The 20762-nt window shown below is 39.0% G+C and overlaps 1 protein-coding gene across 2 annotated transcripts; it reads right to left on the bottom strand.

Moving 5' to 3' along the window:
* Positions 1 to 593: 593 nt before the first annotated feature.
* KIAA0753 (KIAA0753 ortholog) lies at positions 594 to 20089 on the bottom strand. 2 transcript variants are annotated; one of them, XM_050909149.1, is made up of 14 exons: positions 19952 to 20089; positions 17980 to 18592; positions 16535 to 16641; positions 16175 to 16237; positions 15130 to 15345; positions 12189 to 12399; positions 10596 to 10795; positions 9277 to 9446; positions 8143 to 8230; positions 7739 to 7912; positions 6585 to 6666; positions 4520 to 4640; positions 4115 to 4339; positions 594 to 1781 (listed from the first exon to the last, which is right to left on the bottom strand). In XM_050909149.1, exons 1-14 carry the CDS (start codon positions 20039 to 20041, stop codon positions 1664 to 1666), a joined length of 2478 nt encoding a protein of 825 aa, XP_050765106.1. In that variant the 5' UTR covers positions 20042 to 20089; the 3' UTR covers positions 594 to 1663. The 2 variants fall into 2 exon arrangements, with proteins under 2 accessions (XP_050765106.1, XP_050765108.1); XM_050909151.1 differs by having other exon boundaries at positions 10596 to 10792.
* Positions 20090 to 20762: the final 673 nt, after the last annotated feature.

Here is a 20762-nt window from a genome sequence, read left to right as displayed (position 1 = left end):
GATGCACAGTTAACAATTGCAGTGGTATTATGGTTGCACATTTCAGCCCCATATGTAGTCTCTGTCAACATACTGTGACAAGAATCATGCACGTGTATAACGTTTATCCAGCTTGATGCCGATTTGTCCCTTAGGAACAATGACATGCAGAGTCACTTTAAGATGAAGCTGTACAATTATGAAATTTTTCAGGGTAGCAACTTTGTAATTGTCTAGCTTGCATGTGTAAATAAAGCATTACAAAATCCTTCCATTAAGTTCCTTAGGAAGGAACTTCACTGAAGAGTGTGAAGTCAGGGATCCTAAAGCCTTCATTCTCCACACGTTTCTGCTCCAGGAAGGCACCCAAATGCCACAAAATTCTCATCCAGAATAAAAGTTCACTTTGGCATCATCAGTCAGAGGATACCACTCATGGCACCATGGGATTTAAGACAGAAAGTATGTTTACCTTGACAGATGACGACGTTACTTCGAGGCATATGGTAGTCTGACTCTTGTAATGTTGCCAGGTACTCCCTTGCATGTTGGGTGCTGACTATTCCAAATGGGTTCAGATGGAAGTTATCTTAAACTAAAAATATGTTCAGTCCTAAGAAACAAGTGTTGTTTATTAAAAAATAAAATATCTTGAAAATACTTTCACAAGCATATATACACATACATAGAGACACTATGGCTTTAATCTTTTGGACTTAAAAACAGGCTTATCTCTATAATCTTAGAAATAAAAAAGATAGTGTTTTAAATTACAGAAATCACACATCAGCAAAGTCACACATCAGCAGTAACATTTACATCATTACATTTGGTGTAAATTAAGACAAACAAAACAGTAAACCAGGCTTCAATAAAAACAAAATTATTTTAAAAATGTATATTCTAATTAGAGGAAATTAAAATAATCTTAGAAGGTTAAAAATGATTCTGTTATAGGTTGAACACTATTGGAGAAAAGAAATTTGTCAAAGGAAACAGACTGTCATATTGTTTTTTGGGTTACCTCAAGGGTTGAATTCGCATTTCCCTAGAATACTACCATAATTAATTATTTCTCATTGCTCGCTCCAGACATAACCCAAACTAGTACATTGATTACTTGAAACGAACAAGTTAATTCAATATTGCAGAAATGCCAATTGTTCATTTATTTTGTTGTTCTTGATTTCAATGGGATTCTTAAGAGTAAGGAATGTGGGGTTGGATCACTAAATGCTGATAAAATCATATTATTTTAGACTAGTTTAAGAAAAAAAGGAAGAAGATCGCCATGATGTGCTCCTATGGAAAGGTCTCGTTTGTCTGTGCATAATGTACTAGTGATATTCAGAAACCAACAGAAGAGGTACTACATTCAGAAGTTGATTGCAAGAGTCCAAGCAGGCTGTTGGCCTATGAGTACAGCCAATGCTAAGTGTTTACATCTACTTAATGCTGTGCCATGAGAATCCTTCCTTTGGATAGCCACATCCCCAAAAGAACTAATCCTAGTATATATGATAATGGTTTTATAAAAACCTGAGATGAATCCTTGATGGACTTAATTCATTTGGTGAGCAGAATCTCACAGCCTTTTACAAAAACATGAAAAATGAGATCTTCTGACAAGACTGTTAGACTGAGGCTGACATTGCATTTGATAATGGGGCAGATCTGAAAGCATTTACTGTGCTGGCTGCAAAAACTCTGATGTGAACACAGCTTCTGCATAATCCTCACAAACATCCTGCAGCTCTGCTGCCACATCACATAGGGCTTCTTCTGTTAGTTGTTCTGCAAGACTGAGGGAGAGGGAGGGAAAAAAAGAAAAGGAAAAGGTTCAGAAAGTCAGATCTGAAATTCCAGTCATTCATTCCATTGATACCAATGCTCTGATTTTCAAAGGCAAATACTCATGTTTTTTCATTCTTTCTATTGCTTAGCCCAAGAAAAGATCTGATATGTGTTCTGATACGTGTTGTATAAGATATCAGAAATTCTTTCCTCAGTCTGCTTCATAGCAAAGGACATACTTCAGGCTTCAAAGTGTTGAGAGATCTCAGTTGCTTCCTTTTTTCAAACTCTTAGATACTAATCCTGCATGGGGAATAAGAGTTAACATACTCTTATGTTTATGTCATATAACATATGGTGCTCATCCAAAGGCCATTGAAGTAAATGGGAAACTTCTTATTGATTTTAGCTGCCACTGAATCAGGCCTTACTGAGAGCAATAAAGTTTAAGGAAAAGTGAGGCGAGAAATTTCAGTTTTCAGTGATCTCTGGACCACAGCAGATGTTACAGAAGGGAAAACTATTTTAGTGTAAGAACACAATTGTTTACTGGCCTCTTGAAAAGTTCTCTTCAGTTTTGCCTATATTCTAAAATATCATAAAGTTACTCTTTCTAAAGTCTCAAAGTCTTTCAAGCATAGCATGGCAGTGTTTCTTTTAAACATCGTGATACTATTTTATGTAAAAAGATTTATAATGCCCTCTGGTGGTAAGAATAAGTCAATGAAACATGCTGGATAGCGGATTGCATTTGTAGTTTGATTTCAAGTAACAACACCTATCAGGCAAATGGCAGCAGTGGAAATCAGCTGTCAGAAGGGGAGATTCACTGCCATTTAATCCATCTGCCAATCCCAAGAAGGTGCTGGTCCTTGAACTACCCAGCCTCACACCAATTATAAAAAGGAATACAGTTCAGAAGGCAGAATGACAGTACTGAGAACTGACAAGGCATATTTCAGTGGTTTAGTTCACTAGATTCAAATACAGTGGTCTAACCACAGTTATTAAAACATTTGCCTACTTATCCACAGTTGGGAAAACCATCAACATACATGATTAACTTCACACATGCCAGTCATCTCAAATATTGCAGGACCTGTTCCTGGAAACACTGATGCAGATGCCAAATGTTACTCAAATGAGCTATATCACTGATTTCAATGCTACTACATTAAAAATGTGTGCAGAATTTTAAAAACTTTTGGCAATTAAGCCTGATGTCCAACCTGCCAATACAGACAATTATGGCAAACCACTCCATCTACAATCACTGAAGTTAGATTTTGTAATTCTTTCTTAATACTCCAGAGTTTTCTTTCATTTCTCTCCTCCCATAGTCAGAAGTCTTCTGATTTCCACTCTGCAGGGAATTAACGGCCCCTCTATGCCAACTGATGTTGTGCCAGTATTTCTTCAGTTCTGAAAGAACAGGACTAGCAAGGTTCAAGTTCAGCCTGTACTTCCATGCTTTTTTTGGGCTGGGACTTTACAAGACCAATAGGTGATTTCTGAAATATATCATACATGCTGAAAATGATTTCTAGGCAATTGTAGGCACTCACTCAAGAAAAGTACAAGGAAATGATAACCAGTGATATAATTTAGTTGCTATACCTGTTACTGAGCAATCAAGACACTTATTCAAGCTTCAGTGCAAGGGTGGGTATTTCAGCTTACATTGCCCTGCTTGCTTAGCACACATTGAGCGTGATAAACAAATCTTCTTTGCCAGGAAGTGGACAGCAGAGAGACTGTTACTTATTGCTTCTTGACCTCTTCTATTTGTACTAAGGGATGGTAAGCCACCTATGTCACACTTCCCGCAGTGAACTCCATGAAGCATGAAGACTTATGGAAGAGAAAGCACTGAAATCTGCGCTAAGGCCAGTAGTCTCTTTTTAAAGAATATCTACTGTTGTTCCATGAAACGCCAACTTCATAATCCCTCACCACAAAGATTATAATTTGCACAGTTAGTTACTTACAGTGCTTTAATTCTTTTTCACTCAGCAAAAAAAACCCCTTAGTTTTGTTTTTCTTCAGTTTACCTGTTGATGATAGTGTTCTGAAAATTATTTAAGTTACCCTATATTTCACACCGTTGTTTTTGTGGTAACACCATAGAAAGATGTGAAAAATAATCACTCCTCCAGGACATTCTGCTCCCATATCCTTTCGCTTTATCCAACTACCTTAAAAATCCATGAACACCAAGTACCAGTAGAGAAACAGTCCAATAGCCAACTGCTTCTGGCTTTCAATTTGGAATTTAAATGGCCCCCTCCCCACTCCTTTCCTGAATAAGGACAGAAAAACGTGTTCAACAGCTGATACATACCTCTCAGCAATCTGCCATGGATTGAAACTGCCTACCGCCTCATGGGAAATAAGCTTTAAGTGATGCTTGTATCTGCTGTTATAATCCAAGATGCTCTGGAGCATATGCTTTGGCACAGAGAGAGACACATAGCACTCTTTCTGTAGAGAATTCCGAGTCCAGGGCTGCAGAATGTCATTTCCAGTCTGCAATTTCTCCTCTGCTTCTTTGTTTTCATCAATATCACTGGAAATATAAAATAGTCATTAAGCCAGAACTAGATTTTCAAGTATCTTTTTGAAGGATCAGAAAATCTCTTCCAATAGTAACCATAATTTTCTGTAATGAAAACACTACAACGAAGACACACAGCTCTCATGCACCACAGTTTAGTGCCAAATAGTATAGGCCGAATATTCTACTTACTTGCCATCAAAAAGTTTTTCAAATAAAATGTCCATTTCTGGCTCTGTGCATCTGATTAATTTGGTTATCTGAATTGGATGAGGAGATGTAGGTCTTTTAGCTGTTGATGCAATTTGTTGTTCTAGAAGGAAGAAAGTAACACTTAAAATTGTTTCTTTGGAAAAGAAAAACTACATTTACTGTAGGTAAGTCCTCACAAAGACTTTTGCTTCTTTTAAGGGGAAGTCCTTCAGATAAGTAAAGTACTGAAGGTGACAAGCCCCTAAAATGTAAATTCAATATCGGATTTCCAAGAGCTAGTGTATTAAAGCTGAGCATTTTAGAAATCCTACCTTTAGTATAAATAGTTTGTTGGGTCAGTGGATACTTCTAGAGGAGAGAGAGAAAATACCACTCTAAAACTACTGTAGTCTATTAAGCTTGGCAGTAAATCCAAGACATGGAAAAAAAATCCACCAAGATTTGGGCTAAGTCTTCACCAGTCTTATTGTGAGATTTTCCAACTGGTGTAAAACAACACAGTTCCATTAAAGTCAGTATGTAATCAGATACTCAGCTTGGAAAATCAGTGTAGCTTCACTGTTGTACTCAATCAAATAGTAGGATAAAGAACAGAGCAGGGGGATGGGAAAAACAACAAGCATAAATCATCCTTATTAGCATGCCACTGTGGCAAATAATATTAAAGTATGTACACTTATGTATGGGAAACATCAAACTATTGTTTGGAATGCTACCTCTCCTTAGTGAGCAGTTTCCTCCTAATATTACTTAGGTCCCTCTCAATTAAAAATGTAATCTGATGTGAAAAGTTAGTTATATTTTTCATCTGAAGGACTTCACATTCTTTCATTTATTTTCTATCCAATAAAAACAAGCAGGAAAAATGTGATTAATGTCAACTGGAAGCATCCAAACTGTGTTTTTTTCAAGGATTAAATACTTTTTGCTGAAGCACATTGGATAATGAATTCTGTACAGAAAAATCCAGATTTTCTGAGGCTATAAAAATTAAACTTGCATGTATGTTGCAAGTTCTAAAAACAGTATCACCATCACTTGAAAGGAATAAGGAAAGAGAAAAATCTTCTAAGCTTAAGTAATTTAATATTATCTTCTGTGTACTGCCAGAAGAACCTTAAACTGTCATGGATTCACAGCTACACTAATATTTACCTAACACTTACTCTTGAACTCTAAGCCATTTAAACCAAGGGTTTATTAACACAAAGGAAAGAAAATGGGAGAAGCAAACTAGAAGATAAATATCTGCTTGCTCCTGCCTAAGCAAATCAACAGCAGGAACAAACTGAGACTGTTTCACTATACCTTACCTCAGCCTGTGAACTCTTAAGAATAGTTTCGAATTTATCAGCATGAAAAATGATTACTGCTAAGTAATTAATGGTGTTTCAAAGGAATCAAGTCAAATGAGAACACACTAAATACTCTTTTCAATATTAAGATTTACAGATTTGCCAGTCCCTTTCTCAAAAGCGAAGACAGGCAAGTCATGAAGAGCTTAACAAGAAAACAAGTGAAGTGGCTTTAGGGTACTTCAGACTTAGAAAGTAAACTAGCCGTCTTCTGGAGTAAATTCAAGTAGCTTACAGATGAATTGGAGTTTATGTACTTAAGGAGTATCATCTTCACTGCACAAAAATCATTGCTCACATTTTGGTAGAAAAGAAAATATCTAAGCTAAGAAATGACAGATGCCTAGAAAAGGGACAACATTCAAACTTAACATCTGATGATTGGACATACGTGTACAAGATTCCTATCCTTCAGCTAAGTTGCACTAGCAGTGCTTTCCATCCAAATGCAGCCCCAATAAAGGCAAGTAGAAAATGACAGCCTGTTCTCAGAAGAGATCCTTCCTCTTTAAAATATTGATTTTAGAACTATATTTTAGAAACAGTCCTCTGAAACGAGCACCTATAGTAAAAAATGTGTCTGGATGGTGCTATTTGATCACACACAATCCAATGATTTCTATTTCAAAACATCTGAATTTAAAGATACAGATTACAGGAAAAACAAGTTGCATTAAAAAGACACTTACCTGTTCTGTCTTCCTGGGCCCAGAACTCCGAATCACTATACACAATCTGGGTGAATCTCCTGCGTACAGCCTCCTGGTATCTCTGGTTTTGAACATACAAAATTAATCAATCAACACATACCTAGCAGTTCAGCTGTACTAGTTATCACCCAATAGGAAAGCAGGTCATGATCCTCCTTGGTCAAAGTAGGCTTATTTTGCCTAGTTAACATAACACAGAAAAGGGGTAGGGGGCTGAAATCACAGATAATCATCTCATTCAAAATGCCATACTTGAAGACTCAACTAGTTGCCAGTACCATGGCAACTCCTCCCATTTCAGATCAACAGCAGTTAGCCAAACAACTGAAGGGCCCTCACGCTGTTCCTGCCTTACCAACAGTGAATTCAAATGTATGCTTAAGTGCTTCATACGGATAAGGACACTGCACAATGCAAGCTTCACGTTTCCGACTTATGAATAGATCTCTAGAAGTAAATGGCACTAAACTCAGTAGTTCCAAGTTACGATAAATTTCACTGAACACAAGGTTGAAATGGGACTTGAACCAAAAACTATGGCAAAGCTGATCAAAGAAAAATTTTTAAGAAAGCAATATATGAGAAAGTTCAAGTCAAGTAAATGATAACCTCATGAATATTTACATATAAAGATGGATCAATAAGGGCACAGGTACCCATGTATTTGTCTGACTTCCCCATGTTGCCCTGTAAAATATTTTGGATTGCCAGACCATATTTCCTTGAGATGCTCATGCTACTAGAATACTAGGATCCTATATCACAAAAAAATAAAAATAATTAAATTAATAAATATTCAAATACTCTCCAATCTGTGAGATAATCAACATAATCGCCATACTGATTCTCCCATTCACATATGATGATCTAAGCCACAAAGTCTGGAGGTGGGAAGCAAACTCAGGTCTACCAACTCCAAAGCTAGCAATAAAACCATTAGGGCAAACATTCTTCTTCTACTCTTACACTACGTTTTGCTGGAAGCGCAAACTCCTTCCAAGTCTTTAATTTCATACACTGATCCAGTCAGACCTTGCTTCATTTAAGAATGTAGATACTTACAGATATTACAATTTATGGACGGTAAACAAGAAATTGGCACTAATGAGACCAACCAAGAGAGAAAATCTTACTTCAATTTCTTCCATTCTTTGCAACATTGACTCCAGACTATGAGTGTCAGCCATGGGCAGAGCCTCAGTCTGGGGTCTCTCATGCTGCTCCATACTCCACAGTTCCTGAGCAGTATCTTCCAAAAGATCATCCAATAGCTTTTCACTCAGAATATCTGCATTTGCTGCAACCTGCTATTTAAAAAATAAATAAACAAACAAACAAAAAACCACACAGCCAATGCAAGAAAGAAAGAAAAAAAAAACAAAAACAACTAGGGGGAAGAATGCTTACAGATCAAACATTTCTTACAGCAGCTTATGACTTGCATTAAGTTGAAAAGAAACTGTGTGTTGCCCCTTTATAAATGTTTTACAGGTCTAAAAGCATCCTTCAAACAGTGGCATGAGCTTGACTGTATTACCTGTGTCCTATCTAATAGAGGTTCTAAGTGCTCCCGTACTGCCTTCGCAACTTTGTCTGCATACTGGGTTGAAGAAGCACTTTGTGACCTACACAAAAAAGAACAAATGACAATGCCATTCTGAAACTTGGTATGACAACAATAATTTAAAAAACCCAAACACATAAATGTACTTTTTGGGGGACCGGTAGGAGTGTGGAGAAGGCCATATCAGATCTGACACCACTTATTAGCTCTTCAAAGTAAGTAATTAACTTTTGTATTTTTTTCATTTCTCTTCTGCTAAGGTCAGTTAGAACCTTCACTCTTCTTGAAGTTTCTGCTTCAAGCCATGCTAGTCTTCAAAAATAAAACAGTAACAGAGGGTTACAAAATGCACATTCTAACAACTGAAGAATGAAATCACATGATTCTGAGTATTAGTTAGAAAACTTGCAAAAAACTTTAGAGAGAAAATTAATACTGACTTTAAGACCATATAAGCCAGGAAATTCTGTTGAGAACCAGGGATCCTCAATTATGTTTCTGCTACTGGCAAACAGGCAACTTCATGGCTATCCACAAATACTGCCCGGAGAGACGACTCCTTATCTTACCATGCACGCTGCCTAATACAGATCCAGCAGCTGGATAGCAGTTGGATCTCCTGCTTCAACCGCCACAAACAGCAGTCCCAAAGCAAACTAAATTTGGGGAGCCCTGGTCTACAAGATGCTGAATATAGTTTAAAATAAACAAACCTGCACTCTATTACTGGCTAGGACAAAGATATATATTTTGTCCTTCTGGAACAGAGAGATAATATCTACCTTCTTAATGCAGTGCTGTGAATATCCACTCTGCATACTGTGTGTTTTGTCAATGCCCTGCCTAGCACAGTTTGGCCTGTGACTCCCAGACAATACTTGGACCTGATCCAGGAAAAAGCATAAAGCAATGGCACTTCCCAGGCTGTATGAATGAGGCCACTTTGTGCCGAGTGGGAAAAGAATACAACTATCCAATAGTGCGCTGTGCCGCTTGCCTTCGTGGTCTCACAGCCAGGCCAAATCCATCCTATTTACTAGTACAGATACAGCAGCACTTCCACAGGAAAGCAGGGTAAAGACGGGTTCCACTAGACTGCGAACATACCGCTTAGGTGAAACCGGTGGAGATGTAGGGTTTGGAAGCACGCAGGGTGTTCTGCTCTCCTTAACAAGTCGTTTGTTCTCTTTTAGCTGGAAAGCTATAGTTGGCTCTTGAAATCGGGCGTGCTTTCCTTGAGGCTGTACCTGTCTTGATTTTAGAGATTTCGGCATTCCCTTAAAATTAACACAATCACATTAAAAACATATATTCCAATTGTTGAATTTTTAAAATGTTTTGCATTCTGCTTCAGAATTTGTCCTGAAGTCATGCCTGCTGCCTTTGTTACACAGTTGACATATGTGGAGGTTTTACAACTGATTTAAAGCGAAGTACAACCGCGCCTGAAGAGAACATGCTTAATCCTGCAACCACTATTTTTGCAAACAGTTCCAATTTTTCCGATGTTGCTCTTCATGGGGAAAAACTTCTTTTGACATCTTCAGAATTAGACTCCATGTTAACCCTTAATAAATCCAAATAGAAGGTTTCCAAGGTAACATTTTATTCAGCCGTAATATTGCCATATTTGTATTTCCTACAAGGACACTTAGACTAGTCCCCTCAGTATGAATTATTGAAATGCTTAACCTTCCAGCTCACAATCCTCACTGATAGATAGATGTGGGAAGCAGTAAAAGTTACATATGCGTACATCTATGTTACTGTGTCAGATCTGATTTTTCAAGCTGAAGGTGATACTCTGAGGAAGGGGAAAAAAAAGGCATTTAATAAAAAAACCCAACTATTTGCAAAATTTAGCACTTTGAAATATTCTTTAAAGAACTCATTTGTTTGCATTACAGAAGCCTCTTGCTGGTTGCAAGAAGGACTTGCCAGAAACCAGAATCTGTATTGTGAAGTTTTATAATTTCTGTAATCAATGAAGTAAATCTGCCTAACTTATATCCTCCTACTAACATTAGCATTAGCACAACATCACTGCTGAGTGCATTTTTCATGACAGAGGATGACCAATAAGAAGAAAATATTTCAGCTTTAATTTCAATTTGAAAAATAATCATGCTAATTTCAAACATGAAACTAGTTTTGGTGAAAGTTTTCTTGCTAATTCTGTTATTCACTGTTTCTAGTTGTACAGTGCGTTTCCAAGGAACAACAACACTACTTTCAAAAAACATTTGATAAAATAGTCATAACCACTAGAAATAATGTAGGCAGATGACATAGTTTATCCCCCTATGCCTGCTAGCTCAGAATAAAAAAATCGTGAGGAAGTGCAAAGCTTGACAGTGTCTTACACTATATAACAAATCCCAGAGGACAAGTAGAAGAAAGCATAAATTCTTTTATCACTTCCATACCTGTGATTTTGCAGGTGATAATACGCCTTTCTTCTTCAAAGGGCCGCTTTCAAGGATGGGATCTTTTTTTACAGCTCTAGCTCTCACCAATGCATCTAGGCATCCTTGTAAAGTGGCATTTCCCTCTGGAGTATGTGGGTCATTTTCTTCTTGGAATTTATTGTGCAATATATGAGCACAACTGTTTGCCTTCTGAACTGCTGAAATATTTGCAACATGTCAATGATTATCTGTATCAAAAATAATCAATAAACTTTCAACTGTAAGTTGAAAGGGGCAAGAATCATCTTTATTTCTACATTTGATACTTCTGTTATGCTAGGTAGACTTAATCATGAGCTTTTAAGCTCTACCATAATTTAAAAAAATCAAATAAAAAAAGAAAAAAAACCCCTTGTATTTCCTGACAAGTATTAAACAAATTGTCTTTCTTACACTGTTTCAATGAACAGGAGATTTTGGGGTTTGTGTGCATATACATATCTATACATATATAGATATTCGAAAATACACATATATATGAAAATCATGGGAAAGTCTTTTGGTAGTAATTGCCATATGAGGTCTAGGCAGTGATAACAAAACATTCTTTTTTAGGCAGCAAGACACGTGGAAACCATTAGATGCTTGTCAACATACTGTCTCTCTGGACTGCCAAAGACGAATTAATCTCACAGAATTCCTTTCACCCTTACCTAGGTGTAGAAGGGAATACTTACTATTCTGGTAAAAAACAGTATGAGGTATGAGAAAGACACCTCAAAGAAGAAAAACAATTAATGTAGGTTATATAATAATGTAATAAGCTACAATGGTTTTCATGAGGTGTCAAAATACTTCAGGTGGTAAATTTATCTCACAACACCTTGAGAAGGAATAAAGCCCATTTCCTTTCATATATGAAGTAAAAGAACAATAAAGTAAACCAATTCTCAACGGTTGCATGGCGAACTAGTAGTGAAAAAAACCAAAGTCTTCAGCTTAACTATCAGTTAACGTGTCTCTAGGTACTGAAACTGTGATTACTGTGCAGAAGACATTAACATTAATGAACTGGCAAGAATAAAACAGTCACCCCTCTCAAAAGTAGGGAAACTGCACAAACCAAGGAAATTCTGAGCCAAGGCTTCAGTTTATCTTTTCACTGTAAACAGTTAAACAACGATAGCTTTGTTGGAGATTTGCTAACAGTCAGCGACTTTGCATTCCAAAATAATATATTTATACAGTATTATCTAGGTAGATATTTGGAAAATTCTGTATGCACCATTAATGTCAACTTGTAAACTGCCATTTAGGTGTACACCGCAGAAAAACAATCCAAGTGTAGCCCACAGTAAAAGAAATGGACAAAAATAGGAAGACCATGATGATAATAATAATAATAATGTAGTTATAGAGAGGCATATAAACCTGCAGGTCTATCATCTCAGGGGAACAGCTGAAAAAAATGCATAACAAGGCTACGTGAATCTGATAACTACATATGGGCTGTTATACACTTCTGGCCAACAATACGTAACATACTACAAAATTGAACTGCAGATGGTAAGTTAACTGATAAAAATGTATTTAATAATTCAAAATACAAACCAGTCAAGAGACTCCTGGCAGCTGGAGGTTTTCTAGGTTCTTGTCCATGCTGTCCCTTTAAGATGAGAGGTTTGTTTTCTCCTTTTGGAGATGTAAGCTGCTTTCTGGCTGGAAATGTCTCAGCATTCCTTGGAGATTTGCCCTGAGATGCTGAAATACATTTCTTCACTTTTTTTGGTGTTTGTTTCTTTTCCAGCAGTGAATCCAGATCCTGCACCAAATATTTAGAATTTTAATTACTCCCTCAGTAAACCTGATTTAATAATGAGAAGCAAATTCAAGAAATTCTAAGTAGTTGGAACTTTTTTGGTGTGGTTCTGTTTTTGGTTTTTTGTGGTAGTGATTATTTCTGATAGCTTGTTCATGCAGAAGTTTCTTCATATTATTAACTTAAATGTTACAGAAAAGGCTTACATTTTTGTATTTACAATTGACTCCAGCAAATGATCTGCTTACAGCATGTTCAAAAAGAAATGGACACAAAGGCTACAGACAAAAAAAAAAAAAAAGGCCACATGACTATGGTAAGACAGACAGACACTTCTTCCAATGCTAAGTCCAAACTTAAACAATTCTACCTCCTTTCCTGTTCCCAGGCAGTTAGCACTGTTACTGTTTGCATAAGCAGTTCAGAACGGTAAAAATAAAAACACAGCTCTTACAGTTGGAACAATATTTAAAGGAAAATAAAATATCTTATGGCTATTTTATCAGTTGCTTTTATTCAAATTAGTTAAATACTGATTTCATAATAGTTCAGGTTACATAGGTTCTTACTTAAAAAAAATAATCTTGTAGGTAGGAACTGCAGCAGGAAACGTGAATCAGAACTTTTCTATTATACCAACAACATGTTTTAAGACATCAGATATCACTAACAAAAGCCATTTGAAGGGCATAGAGCTTAAGTAACTCTTGTAGCTACAACTTCATCTTCTGCCTGGACAATTCTGCACCCACCACCATGTGTGAGGCTCAGATGCTCATCACTAATCCTGATGACTAAAGCTTGCATTGCAAAACAATGAACACATAGACACCAATGTATAAAATGCAAGACCATCTAAGGAACCTGAAGGTGCGCAAGTCCATGGGACCTGATGAGATGCATCCGCGGGTCCTGAGGGAACTGGCGGATGAAGTGGCTAAGCCACTATCGATCATATTTGAGAAGTCGTGGCAGTCTGGTGAAGTTCCCACTGACTGGAAAAGGGGAAACTTAACCCCCATTTTTAAAAAGGGAAAAAAGGAAGACCCTGGGAACTACAGGCCAGTCAGTCTCACCTCCAGATCCTCCTGGAACCTACGCTAAGGCACGTGGAAAATAAGGAGGTGATTGGTGACAGCCAACATGGCTTCACTAAGAGCAAATCGTGCCTGACAAATTTGGTGGCCTTCTACGACAGGGTTACAGCGTTGGTGGATAAGAGAGGACCAACTGATGTCATCTACCTGGACTTGTGCAAAGCATTTGACGCTGTCCTGCAGGACATCCTTGTCTCTAAATTGGAGAGACATGGATTTGACGGATGGACCACTTGGTGGATAAGGAATTGTCTGGATGGTCACACTCAAAGAGTTGCAGTCAACGGCTCGACATCCAAGTGGAGACCAGTGACAAGTAGCGTTCCTCAGGAGTCGGTATTGGGACCGGCGCTGTTTAACGTCTTTGTCGGCGACATGGACAGTGGGATCAAGTGTACCCTCAGACTGTTTGCTGACGACACCAAGCTGTGCAGTGCAGTCAACACGCTGGAGGGAAGGGATGCCATCCAGAGGGACCTTGACAGGCTTGAGAGGTGGGCCCATGTGAACCTGTTGAAGTTCAACAAGGCCAAGTGCAAGGTCCTGCACATGGGTCAGGGCAATCCCAAGCACAAATACAGGCTGGGTGATGAGTGGTTTAAGAGCAGCCACAAGGAGACAGACTTGGGGGTGTTGGCTGACGAGAAGCTCCACATGACCTGGCAATGTGCATCTGCAGCCCAGAAAGCCAACCGTATCCTGGGCTGCATCCAAAGAAGCGTGGCCAGCAGGTCGAGAGAGGTGATTCTCCCCCTCTGCTCCGCTCTCGTGAGACCCCACCTGGAGTACTGCGTTCAGCTCTGGGGCCCCCAACATAAGAAGGACGTGGACCTGTTGGAGCAGGTCCAGAGGAGGGCCACGAAGATGATCAGAGGGCTGGAGCACCTCTCCTATGAAGACAGGCTGAGAGAGTTGGGGTTGTTCAGCCTGGAGAAGAGAAGGCTCCGGGGAGACCTTATAGCAGCCTGGCAGTACCTAAAGGGGCCTACAAGAAAGCTGGAGAGGGACTTTTTACAAGGGCACGTAGTGATAGGACAAGGGGTAATGGCTTTAAACTGAAAGAGGGTAGATTTAGATTAGATGTAAGGAAGTTCTTCACTGTGAGGGTGGTGAGGCACTGGCACAGGTTGCCCTGAGAGGCTGTGGATGCCCCCTCCCTGGCAGTGTTCAAGGCCCACTTGGATGGGGCATTGAGCACCCTGGTCTAGTGGAAGGTGTCCCTGCCCTTGGCAGGGGGGCTGGAACTAGATGATATTTAAGGTCCCTTCCAACCCAAACCGTTCTATGATTCTATGAATTCTTTCAGTCCTGAAAATGGCAAACGAATCAGAAACTGGTGCTTTGTTACCATTATCACTACCAGTCCTCATTCTACCCGGAGAGCCAATAAGGGCAGGAACAGCGTCAACAAGAACAGCAGCAGGTAGCTTCCGTGTTTAGGATGCAACTCTCTTTTAGACCACCATTATTTAGGAACATTAGAAACATATTTATACATTAGAAAATAAGGCCTTTAAAAAAAAAACCAAACCAACAGTTAGATATTCTGCCATTTCATGAACACATAATATAGTTTGCAGTCTCATATTTCACTACATCTTTTCTGCCTCAGCAAAACCAAAATGTTTTTTCCTACCTCAACTTGCAGCAAAATATCTATGATAATGTCAGAAATGGAAGAATCCACTTCTAGTTTGGCGGAACAGAGAGACAGTTGTCGAATGAGACTGCCCAGTTCCTTGTAGTGGGTAGGAATCTGCTGCTCTGTTTGATCTGTAAACTGATGAGCAAATGCCTGCAAGGCTCGTACAGCTCCTCTGTGTGCTGCTGCCAATCTGGATACTGCTCGAGACTGGAAAAAATGAAAAATAAATGCTTTAATAGCTATAGTTTCTATGAATACTGATACTATTCAAAGAATTGGTGCCAAAATTTCATGGAGAAACACTCAGGCTTGGGATAATTCTGATGGATACCAGGCCATTTGTGAGACAAAACAGGCATTTAAGTACTAAAGGTACTACACAACAGTACTCATATCAAATATCATGCTAGATTCAGACAAAATAGCCTGGTTATAACATATTCTGATGTTTCTACTACCTATGCCAACAGAGTACTGTAGTCATGGGCTTGACCCTAACGTGCAACAATTGCACAAACATAGAACATTCTCCATCCTCCAGTTTTTGTTACAGAAGAAAATACAAGTGATGGAAAAGCACAAGAGAACAACGGGACAATATTGGCCAAACAGTAGGCATGATCTCAGTACTATCTTTCTGAAAGATGCTGGGTAGAGAAGAAAATCAGAAAGGAGGCTGATAAGACTGAGTGACATCAACAGGAAGTTAAAAAAAGTACTCAAGAGTAGAACAGTGTTATTCAGAAAAGGAAGTGGAATGAAGAAGGAATTAGAAGCCACATAAAAGCAGAAGACCAACAGCCTTCCTCTCCAGTTTACTGTAGACAGATAAGAACTGAGGAGAAGAGGAAAGCAGCAAAGGCAGTATCAGACCAATTGAGACATAATTCTGTGAGAATGAGATGAATGGTGCAAGATACAAAGAAAATCTCCCTTCTGGAGAGGGCTCAGGTGTACCCTAGACAATCAAACTCCATTAGCTAGAAAACTTTCTGTCAGTAAGCTACTCACATCCTGAAGGATAATTACATCTTACCTTTTTAGTATGTTTGATTTTATGAGGACTCAGTTTCTCTAAATCATCCTGAATTTCTTTTACCTGTTCATCAAGAAAGGAGGGGGAGAGGGGAAAGTCAGTCAGAATTAGCTCCATGTCTATAAATGAACAATTAATCTTCACTGTAACATCTGAGTGAAAGTCCAAATTTTCCAACAGTCATGCTCATCTCTCTGTCCCGTTTTGAGAGAAATTAGTCACACCATTCAGATCTAAACTAGAATGCCGTGGAAGTTCAGAGATAACCCAATCAAATTTCTCTTGTTTCAGTTCATTTCTGTCAAATTCAGCAGAATAAACTAGCTACAATTCATCCCAATTTAAAATGTTGGTTCCTACCTGTTGCTGGAGTACATACAGCATCCGAGCTGACCGTGCAGCTTGTTTCTGTCTCCTAGTGCAAACTTGTTGCTCTTTATCAGGATCTAAAACTTCTCTCTCTCTCCCTAAAAAGCAGGAAATGTAAAGCTTTATGTCTTAATTTAACCTGTGAAAATCCTGATTAAGCCATGATAACAAACATAGTTTAGCAATAAGCCTCTTTCATGCAGAACCAATACAAAATGTATCATATATTTTGCAGGGCTCCCTTGAGCAGTAATGCAAGCTAGTTATTTTAACTCTACATCATGTTTCTATTTAGAATTTGACTAAACATTCTTATACAATACAGCTTATTAGTTATAGCTTACAAAATCACATGTGACGCCTTAGTTTTACAACAAAGTTGCAGGTAAAGCACTCAAAGTTAGGAATGGTTAAACCTCCGGCTAGTTATTACAAAAGAACCAACGCAGTGTATACTGGGGCTGGCTGGGATGGAGTTAGTTTTCTTGACAGTCACCAGTATGGTGCTGTTTTGGATTTATGACTAAAACAAGTGTTGATAACACACCCGTGTTTTGGCTATCACTGAGCAGTACTTGCACAGCACTAAGGCTTTCTCTTTTTTCAACCATGCCCCGCCAGTGCGTAGGCTCGGGGTATGCAAGAAGCTGGGAGGGGACACAGCCGGGACAGCTGACCCCAACTGATCAAAGGGATATTCCATGCCATGCTCAGCAATAAAAAATGGATTTGGGGGGGGGGGAAGGTAGCCATTGCTCACAGATTGGCTGCACTTTGGGTATACCTGTGGGAGGTAGTGAGTGACTGCCTTTGCATCACTTGTTTTGTTTTTTTCTTTCTTCTTCCTCTTTCCTTCCCTTACTAAACTATCCTTATCTCAACACGTAAGTTTTCGTGCTTTTAATCTGTATATTCTTGCCCCTGTCCCGCCGAAGGGGAAACGAGCACAAGAGTGTGGCGCTTTGCTGCCGACCAGGGTTAGCCCACAATACTGTCAGAAAGCACATTAATCATGCTACAGCACAGCCATAAATTAGGTGTCAGACACGTGAAATGAAATTTTGCTAGCTGTTGCCCCCTTTCTCATCACTGATAAGAATGTGGTTAATTATGATACTGTTTTTTGCAGTTTGAATATCTAGCAAATAGGCCTACAGACACCAATATTTTTCACCCATGTTATTAAATAGCCTACCACTAATTTACTATCATTGCAGGTTGGATTGGAACTCACCACAAACACTCAAGAGATACTAAACACTGCTATTGTTTAAACTGGCTCGCCATTCTAGCTTTTATCTACTATAAAAAAAGTAGATGGTTCTCAAAAATCCAGAACTAAATATGGATTCTAATCCAAGCCAAAAAACAGAAAGAAAAACAAATCAACAAACTACTGTACATTTATATAACATAATTATTGTTCAGTCTTACACCTTTTTTAGTCAGTTCTTCAATTTTCTGGACATAGCTCCTCAATTCCTTTTGCAGCCGTCGGACTTCCTGCGTATTTTTATCTTCCTTTTTGTTTACGTTTGGCTTGGGGTCCGGTCCTGTGTCACGGGTGGGTGGAGAGTCCAAAACAGCTGGTATTAGCTTTCCCTCATTTGGTGTGTAGAGATAAACTTTAGCACCAGAGGTGGTAGTCTCCACTTTGGAAGGCTGACCAAGTTTCTGCTGATATTTTAAGTGAGTTTGAGACTTCAGTGCATTTTTCTTTTCTGGACTTTCGAATACTTCAGTCTTCTGCTGTTGTGACTTCTGGGCCAACAATGGTTTATTGACAGCGTCTCCAAACACTTGCTGTTTCACTTGCTCTTCAAGGTGTCTTCGTTTTATGTCCCTTTTGGCTAGCTGAATAGCCAATTTTAGTCTCTCTTCAGATACCACTGAAAACATGCCAGAGCTTCTTATGCTGGGGTCCTCACTTCCAGCTAGATTTCTCTGATCATTGGATGCCTTCAGTTTTTCTATTATAATTGGACGGGGGTTAGAGAATCTGAAAGCCAAGTTCTCTGGAATTGCAGGAACATTTCTATTAAACTGGAGCTGTTCCAAAGTGTAAAAAAAAGCTGATGTTACACAGAACACTTTACACAGGTGATATACCTCTAATGTATAACAGTAAGGAAAATGGATCTTCTTTTATATTAGAATGCATTCTGTCATGATGGTATTTCTTCAATGCATGCAAGGCATTCCGTTCGCTCAAATGCCAGTATTCAAAATGATTTTGAATTAAGCATTTAGATCATCTTGTAAATAACATTAGGCACTTATCTGCAACTTAGGGTGGGCACCTTAGGGAGGGTACACACATTGAAAAATCTGCTCCAAAGTGACTGGGCAATGGACAATGAATGCGCTTATAAAGATTTTTTTAAAGAGTTCTGACAATGAAATTAATGAGTTATAACAACAATTAGTGTCAGTAATATAAATGGGTATGATTATATCATACTGATTTAGTATGGCAGTACTAAATTTACAAAGGTAACAGAACGAGAAATGATGAAGGAGATGCATGATGAAGGAGAAATGGAAAGCTGAAACATGGTACCAGAATAAAGTTCCTAGGTTCTGTTTCCATGTAGTAAAGTAAGAGGTTAAGACAGTGTATTGGTTTAGACTGGGATAGAGTTAAATTTCTTTATAGTAGCTTGGATGGCGCTATGTTTTGGGTTTGTGATGAAAACAGTGTTGATAGTACACCAATGTTTTAGTTATTGCTGAACAGTGCTTACACGATGTCAAGGCCTTTTCTGCTTCTTAGACTGCCCTGCCAGCGAGTACACTAGGGGTGGGCAAGAGGTTGGGAGGGGACACAGCCGGGACAGCTGACCCCGACTGACCCAAGGGATATTCCAGACCATATGACATCATGCTCAGCAATAAAAGCTGTGGGAAAGAAGGAGGAAGGGAGGGATGTTTGGAGTTATTGCGTTTGTCTTCCCAAGTCACTGTTACACGTGATGAAGCTGCGGAAATGGCTGAACACCTGCCTGCTGACGGGATGTAGTGAATGAATTTCTTATTTTGCTTTGCTTGTGTGTGCAGCTTTCGCTTTACCTATTAAACTGCCTTTATCTCAACCCATGAGTTTTCACACTTTTACCCTTCCGATTCTCTTCCCCATCCCACTGGGGAAGAGTAAGCGAACGGCTGTGTGCTTAGCTGCCTACTGGGAATAAACCACAAGAGACAGGTAAATAATATTTACAAATGCAGTTTCTGATCTATACCCTTACAAAAGGACAGTGTCAAGATTATGTATGACAGCATCATGAAAGCAAGTATGAAGATTTGACACTCACTAGTGGGCTATCTCAAGAAGCGGGTCGTAATCACCTTTTTGTAACGATCACAAAGGAAAACCAATTCAGCATTGCTGCAGAAGCCAAATAATACCTGTGTTTGTAAAGCCTTTGCTTCGTTCCTGTATAGCTGGGTAGTGAATGCAAATGTAGCATCAGACATAGTTGGCTTGCTTGGTCCCATCACATTGGCTTGATGCTGAAAATCCAGTTATTTGTCCTTTGCTTACGATTACAACTACGAACATAAGAAGAATCATACATTATTTCTGCCTCTCAAAAGCAATCCCAGGTCTGATGTGAATAACAGATAGAGAACCAACCTGAGGAGGCATGTAGAAATGGAAAATGTATCGTGTGTACTCATACAGGTGGTACACAAAATGGAGAGTACAATCCCACAGTTTAAGGCAAAATTTACAATTTATATCCTTCTTTTACACACCCCCACGGAGAGCTGAGGAGCACCATTACAGACCATGAGGCTCACAGTATGAACTGTAAGAAGACTGCCACAGAACTTTTATAGCTCTTACTTACCTAAAAAGGAAACAGTAGACTGCAACCATAAGAAAACAAAACGGACTTGCAAGATAGCCTAAGGCAGTGCTCAAGGCAGCCGACTCTGTACAAAAAATGTTAGTGTCAAAGGAAAATAGATCAAGGGCGTGCTCATACCTAAACTTCCTCACAGAGAAGGATTTAAAATAAACGCGATGTGTGGAGACAGTCAGTAACTTACGTCTCCTTCATCTGCCTCTGAGAATTAAAAAACGAGCAGGATCCAACGCACAACGCTGTTAAAACTTTCTGTCGCGACTGAACAACAGACTTTGTCTCTGCTCTTCAGCTCAGCTGCACGTCCCTCCCTTCAGGTCTCACACAGCTCGGCGTCCGGCCGCCCC

This window comes from Gymnogyps californianus, chromosome 20 (assembly GCF_018139145.2).
Source record: "Gymnogyps californianus isolate 813 chromosome 20, ASM1813914v2, whole genome shotgun sequence".
Lineage (NCBI taxonomy): Eukaryota > Metazoa > Chordata > Aves > Accipitriformes > Cathartidae > Gymnogyps > Gymnogyps californianus.
The sequence above is the reverse complement of the archived record's forward strand: the minus strand, read 5'-3'. Positions and strand labels throughout refer to the sequence as shown.

Bases quoted from the DNA above. Each gene is read 5' to 3' on its own strand.
- KIAA0753 (XM_050909149.1), bottom strand. From the start codon at position 20,041: ATGGGACCAAGCAAGCCAACTATGTCTGATGCTACATTTGCATTCACT. The intron at 10,796-12,188 runs GTTTGTATTTTG...CAAATATTTCAG, and splicing joins TGCCAGGAGTCTCTTGACTG to CAGTTCAGAAGGCAAACAGT. The intron at 8,231-9,276 runs GTATGTTCGCAG...TTTTTTGTGTAG, and splicing joins CCACCGGTTTCACCTAAGCG to GTCACAAAGTGCTTCTTCAA.